Below are 7331 nucleotides of genomic sequence, written 5' to 3'. Positions count from 1 at the left end.
CTCTGCCAACCTTTCACCCCACCTTCGTTACACGTGGTCTTGCAAGGGGGAGGCAGCTGGGGGGACCCTGGTGGCCCCCCCAGCAAGTGCCGTAGTCTGTTTCCACACAAGGCCTACCCCACAGTACAATGATGATATTTTGAATCTCAAATCCATTTTGTCCTGACCCAAGCCACAGCTCTTTGTCCTTAGATATGTAAGTAAAGGACTCTCAAACACTTCCTAGAGAATTCAGTGGTTTAGCAGCAGTCAGAGTTTCCAGGGCACATGCCATGTACACAGATTCCTTTCACTTTGGTCCCGTTAAGGCCAAACCTAAGGCAGACAAATTATCAGCAGCACCTTTGACAGCACCTTTGACTCAGTAGACACTAAATGGGCAGAATAAAAAGAGCAAAATGCCAAATCCTATCTCTGAACCTCTGTCTGGGGAAAAACATGCCCTTTCTTCCAGGAACCTGAGTCCTGATATTTGCCAGTAAGAGAAGTGTTTTGATTTTGTCAGGGCCGATTTCCTACCAACTATGAGACCCTCAGCAGGCCTTTTTGAAATGACCCTTTACTTACTCTCGGCACCCTGTAGCCCCTGCTTAGAATGAAATCCTTAAAGGCAACTGTTGCTTGAAGGTCTGCAAGTAACTCCTCCTAAAACAGAGTCCACATTAAAAAAAAAAAAAAAATGCAGTCAGGAGTTGATTTCATACTTGTCCTAATTAAAAGCATTTGGCTCTTTATAAAGTACCTCATTTTAAACCACTTCCTCATTTGGGAATATGCGTGTAGATAACGTTCACTAGTTGAATATATGACTTTCAGAAAATGTACAACTTTCTTTCCTTCCCTTCCCTTTTTTCTAATCCTTATAGTAAGGATAAGCCATATATTTTAGCAATTAGACAATTATTGACCTAGAATGATTGGAATCTAACCAATTTAAGATTAGCAATTGTGATACTATGATCTATAATACAAAATATATATTAGCTCTTCTTCCTCGTCCTGGCACTGCGCTCCTAAAATGCTTGGATTTCCTAAGCGATAAGAACTACAAAAGTAAAAAAAGAGTCTTGCTATTCTTAACAGACCCCTTTCAAGCACACAGGAATTTATGCCAATGAGATGATTTTTGGAAAACACCTTTATAGTCACATGATGAGAACTGGTTGCCAGAAGAACCAACCACATGATGAAAGGGTTGGCACTTTCAGCTCCACCCCCAAACCTCCAGGGAGGAGAGAGGATCTGGAGGTTGAATTCATTAACAATGGCCAACAATTTAATTAATCATGCTTATGTATTGAAGACTCTATAAAACCCCAAAAGGATGAGGTTCAGAGAGCCTCCAGGTAAACTTGTGGAGGTTCTGGGAGTGTGGCACACCTAGAGGGTGCATAGAAGCTTCAGGCACGTGCTTTCCTACATACCTTGTCCTATGTATCTCTTCCATCTGGTTGCTCCTGAGTGTTCCCTTTGATAATAAAATGGTGATCTAGTAAGTAAACTGTTTTCCTGAGTTCTGTGAGCTGCTCTAGCAGATGACCGAACCCAAGAAGGGGGCTGTGGGAACCTGAGATGTATATAGTGTCGGTCAGAAGCACAGATGACAATCTAGACTTGAAATTGGCATCTGAAGTGGATCAGTCTCATGGACTGAGCCCTTAACCTGTGGGATGTAACACTATCTCCAAGTAGATGATGTCAGAATTAAATTGTAAGACACCCAGATCGTGTCCAGAGAAACAGAATTTCTTGGTTTGGGGGAAAAAAAATCCCTGACATATTTAGTGAACAGAATTGAGAATGGTAAAGGAAAGAACAGGAGTGTTTTCCCTATTCAACAATATATCCTCAATTTTTAGACCTTAACGTCAAAGGGCACGATAATCCAAAAAGACTTGTTCCAGCTCCCATACATACCTTCATTTTTTTTCCTTTCATTTATTTGAATTTTAAAACTAGATGTATAATTTTATATCATCGCAATTCAGTTTTTAAAGACCATTTCACCTTCCATTTCAACCAAAGACAGTCAAAAGTTGTGTGTTCTGAGTAAGATAGCCATGTCATTATAGTGACTGTCCCTTACCAGCACACCATTGGACCTGTGTCTTGTGAATTGGGGTGCCATAGCCAAGTGGTACCATCTAAGTGCACAAGTAAATAATCTTCAGGTATTGCAAAAGTGTGATCTATAAAAACCATTAAAGAATCTTTCTTGTGTCTAAACTACTCCATCATTTTGAATGATAAATAATGTTTTACTGTAATAGTTCTACCAACCACATTTCGAAAATTTAAATATTACTTCTTTTTCATGAGCTGACTGTAAACATTTTGGCAAACATCTTTACTAGATTTTGGTGTCAAACGAAATATCTTGGGAAAATTATTTATGTCTTTAAGACTATATTTCAAAAAAGAGAACTTTTAGACACCTTAAAACTAAAGTTTTATAACTATTTTTGTTTCTAAATATTTAATTGAGAATGTTTTGTTATTTTTAAAAAGTGCAGCTGGAATAGTTTCATGTTATGTATTAAATTCACATAAATTTAGACAGGCAGCTCCAAAAACCATATACCAAGAAATTCTGCTGAATATTATTTACATTACTATATGGCTTATATACAAGCATCTTGTGCTCATATATGTGCTGTCTCACATTTGAAAATTAAAATTTCATACCCAGTAATAGTAAAGATAAAAATGACCACCCTTTCTCCAGTCTAAAGGTGGCAATTGATGAATGATTTCTGAATGAATGAGTAGCCAAATTTATATACAGCATTTTACTTTTTCCAAGTGTTTTCACATTGATAACTGGGAGAAGTGTTAGATCTGTTGAAAAAGAGAATATTTTCACAAATATTCTCCTGAAGTTACCCTTTTATAAGGCTACAAATCCTGCACAAGTGTTGTGTCAATATTTCCAAGTTTTCAGGACTACAATGAGAATTTTCTTTCCATTAGATACTTGTACCCAAGAGATAGACAGGCACAGAGTTTATTTGCAATGGAATTAGAGCACATCTGTATGTTTGGCTTTGTGATATCAACCAGTTCTTAAACTTTGTCCCTTTCCTCTCAGAAAAATCCTGCAATTCTGTTGAATTGCACAAAAGAAGTTTTCTGGTTGCAATTTTGAAATTCTTTAGCATTTATCCATTGTTGATTTAAAAAAAAAAAAAAGTTTCACATTTAGTTACTCAGAGAGAACTCATGACGTTATATCACTCTGAGTACTGAATTGGTCCTACCAGATCACACTACCCTTGGGACAGCCAATTAATCCATTGAACCAAGAATGGTAGGACAACAATGAGCGGTTACCCCATCTTTGGAGACATTCTGTCTACCATGAAGCCAGTATATTTGAAGTCTTGCCTATTAAACATTCCCCATCTAATGACTTGGTTTTCTCATTTCCGAATTCAATGTGCAAGCTGTAACACTTTCAGGAGCCTCTCTGTTACTCCAGAGACCCTGGCTTCCATATAAGGTGGCAGTTACACTGTGATCGTCTTTAGCTCAGGCGATCAAATCTCAGCATATGTGCATACCTGTTGCTGCAGCTCCTTTTTGAAACTCTCATCTTGAGTTTTATGTAAGACCTTGGGGTCAACCAAAGGTTCATCTGCAATTCGCTTTTTCCACAACTTTGTGTTCAGATACCATGCTCCGTATTTCATCTTCACCTGCTTTGGTTTATAAGGATTCTATAGAAAATAACATAAATCCCAATTACATGAGTTTTATTTGGTTTGTCATTTCAATAAATCTAAGATTTAGCTTATGAAAGCAGTATCATTTATTTTAAATTTATGATTGATCTTTGCCAAAGTATTTTATGAAGTTTCAGTATGCTTTGATTTACAAAGGTAACATGAACTGTGGTGTGGTGGTTAAGCATGGTCTTTGGATTTAGACAGATCTGGGTTCAAACCCAGCCTCCCCCTCTTAGAAGCTATGAGTCCGTAGGCAAGTTTCTTAAATTCTTCATCTGTAAGATAATAGTATCGACCCCATAGTGGTGTTGTTGAGAAGATTAAAGTAGAGAATTATGTAAAGCAGCTAGAATTCATGTAAAAATTACATATTTCACCAAAGGGTAATGACCTTAAACAATACTCGGTCAACCCAAATGATGTTATTAGCCTTACTATGAGCCCGGCACTGTGCTCAGCCTTGTAAATGCTACACTACTTTTGATCAAAATGCTGTTCAACACCAATCTCTTGCCTCTTTAATTGGAAGAGAGAAAGAGGAAGAAAAATAGATATCAGTCCTCTCTTTTTCCCATTCCTTAGTTGGTTTATATCCCATTTGTTGGTTTATAGCCCAATATTATGGATGCAACACCCACACACAGTCTCATCAAAAGGGTCTAATGCTTGGACAGGACAAAGAAACACAAAACATAAAGATTCTGCCCTTCTCCCTTCTCACTCACATTTAAACTATGAGATGGAATGTGGGGGGGCATTCTAGGGTCAAGCTAGGTACACCTATCCAAAGCAGAGAGGATGAGACACAGCAGAGGGGGTGGAAATCCCTTCTCAGAGCTACATTCAGCATTGTGATCCCTCTATTCTAACCATATTGACCTCCTTGCTATTTCTAGAGCAAATTCATCATGCTCTGCCTCAGAGTCTTTGCACCCACCCTTCTCTCTGCCATAATGCTCTTCCTTAAAAGAACCACATGAAGGTATTTTGTCATCTTACCTATTTCAAGTCATCTTCTCAGCAGTATCTTTCCCAAACACCCAACTTAAAAATTGTAACCCCCTCACAACAGTTCTTGTCTTCTGTGCCTGTCTCATTTTTCTTAATGACGCCTATCACCATTTAATATGTTATATATTTTTCTGATTGTCTCTCCTCTCACCCTCTAAAATGTAAAGTTGTGAGATTGTCCCCTGCTACCTCCCCTAGGCATCAAGAACAATATCTAGGATACGATAGGTGCTCAATAAATATTTGTTGAATTAGTCATGTTCCTTAACTTTGGCACTGACATTTTGAGTGGGATAATTCTTTGTTGCAGTGAGTAGTGGGGACTGTCCTATGCACTGTAGGATGTTTAGCAGCATTTCTGGCCTCTACTGACTAGATGCCAGTAGCACACCCCAAGTTGTAGCAACCAAAAATGTCATCTCCATCGTCTGTCCTCAGCCGTGAGTGCTTGCAGCTTGGAAATGGTGGGATTTGGCGCAATGAAGAAATTTTTGGTTGAATACAAGAGTGCAATGGAGAAGAAACTGGCAAAGTACAAATTTAATACCAAAACAGCAATTGAACTAAAATTAGTTTGTTTTCTTGAAGATCTTGAGAATGACATTAAACTTCTTTCCTGAATATACCCATCAATTCTTTTGGGATGATGAAATGACTTTTAGTTATAAGGGTCTGAAGATTCTGTTATACTGTATTGCTGGTAGCCTGTCAACAATGTTCCCTGTTGAATATGCTTCGAAAGTTTATGAGAACTTCGTGTAGAGGCAGATGATGTGAGAGAAAATTAGACAAATCATTCCACCTGGGTTTTGCACAAACAAATGATTTATTTGCTGGAAAAAGTTGATTTCAAGCCATTTGGAACCTTACTCCATACATTCATACTCTGTTCTAAGCCCAACAGAAGGAGAAAACTTTACCTTTCAGATATGCAAGGCTGATATGACATGTAAGGACTTTCAAGAATATCATGAAAAGCTTCAAAACGTTTTTATGTGGTTTATTGAAACTGCTAACTTTATTGACGTGGATGATGAAAGAAAGATGGCACTAACTTTCCACTATTTGAGAAGTATAATAAGGATGAAACTATGCTCTTAGTGACTGTAGGCTACATGACAGTCTATAATTATTCTTCATACTCAGACAAAACCCGACTATGTGCAAGTCAGATGTTGATATTGACTCCATTTCAAGGTCAAGGCCATGGTGTTCAACTCTTTCAAGAAGCAGATACTACATTATGTTCTTGAAATTACAGAGGAAGATACATCCAAATGCTATGTGAAATTAAAAGACTTTGTCCTGGTGAAGCTTTGTCAAGATTTGCCCTGTTTTTCCTGGGAAAAGTTAAGGATTCAGTAAAGATATGGCAATAGAGGCACAACAAAAGTTCTAAATAAATAAGCAACATGCTAGATGGGTTTATAAAATTCTTTGACTACTACTGGTAACTGACATGAGTGATGCTGAACAACACAGAAGCTATAGACTGGATATTAAAAGAAGATTACTTAGCCTGTATAGGAAAAAGCAGAAAGATCTTGCTAAAATGAGAAAATGTCTCAGACCTGAAGAATTGAAAAATGAGATGAACCAAACAGAAATAAGCATGAAACATGAACAGCTGGAATTTGTGGAAGATTACCTATGTGTTATTGAAAACCTTGCTCAAGAATAAAGATTATACTGCTCTGTACAGAAAGTTTGCAAATTTCTGTACATTGTGTTGTGAAAAATATGATGATGAATTTAAAAATCTTGTTATATTTCACTTACATTAAAAGTTATCTTGAGTTGAATATTTTCTTTTGGAGATTATATATTTTAAATCCTGTTTAGAGTCTATGAGTACATATTACATTTTGTAAAAAGATATAGTTTCTGAAATACTACTGCAATTACTTCCCTTCTTAAACAGTATAATAAGTGCTTAGTTGTGATATGTTAAAAAATAATGTCATCTTCAGACATTGTCAAAAGTCTCTGGGTGGATGGTAAGGGAAGAAAGGGCAAAATCGCCCTTGGTTGAGAACCACTGAATTAAAGGAAAGAGGGAAGCAGAGAGAAGAAAAAGAAAGGAAGAGAGAGGAGTGGCAACGGCAGCACTGCTCTGCTGAAGAACTTCGGTTCCAGAATGTGGTATGTCTTTGGGTGACTGGTGTTCTTTCAAGACTCAGTACAAACACAATTTCTTCTATGATGCCTTAACCATGTACCTATCCTCACCCGATGCTTGGTGAAACTGATTACTTCTTCCTATGTCCTATGTATGAACCATGACATAATTTCATTATAGTTAATCATTTAGCTGTTGATTCTACTAGACTTTCCTTGAGTGCAGGTGACAGTCTTTCACTTGCTCTCAGCACTTTTTGGCACATAGTAATAGATGCTCAGAAATGTTTGTTGAATAAATTTATAAACGAATGAATGAATATACAGGGATAAAGAGAGCTATATTACAATAGACATACAGATGGCTGTGAGAGATTAGAAGTAAGAGTAAATTAATATCAACTAAAAGGCCTAGAGAAAACCCATAGAAAGATTGGCATGTGACCTGTGTCTAAAGGATGTAGATGTGGGAACAGG

At 37.3% G+C, this 7331-nt stretch overlaps 1 protein-coding gene and 1 pseudogene across 2 annotated transcripts in view; one reads left to right on the top strand and one right to left on the bottom strand.

Annotated features, from left to right (window-relative positions):
• LOC105292364 (protein FAM47E-like) overlaps positions 1-7331 on the bottom strand; it is a 27628-nt gene that overhangs the window by 3427 nt on the left and 16870 nt on the right. For both annotated transcript variants that reach the window (XM_011360567.2, XM_023530878.1), the window contains exons 6-7: positions 3561-3716; positions 568-645 (exon numbers count right to left, since the gene is read on the bottom strand). In XM_011360567.2, the coding sequence (XP_011358869.1) occupies positions 568-645; positions 3561-3716 (234 nt within the window). The remainder of the gene's footprint in view (positions 1-567; positions 646-3560; positions 3717-7331) is intronic.
• LOC105292363 lies at positions 5198-6524 on the top strand (annotated as a pseudogene).

Source organism: Pteropus vampyrus, unplaced genomic scaffold, assembly GCF_000151845.1.
Source record: "Pteropus vampyrus isolate Shadow unplaced genomic scaffold, Pvam_2.0 Scaffold56, whole genome shotgun sequence".
Classification (NCBI taxonomy): Eukaryota; Metazoa; Chordata; class Mammalia; order Chiroptera; family Pteropodidae; genus Pteropus; species Pteropus vampyrus.
Note: the sequence above shows the minus strand (reverse complement) of the source record. Positions and strands in the feature narration are given on the sequence as shown.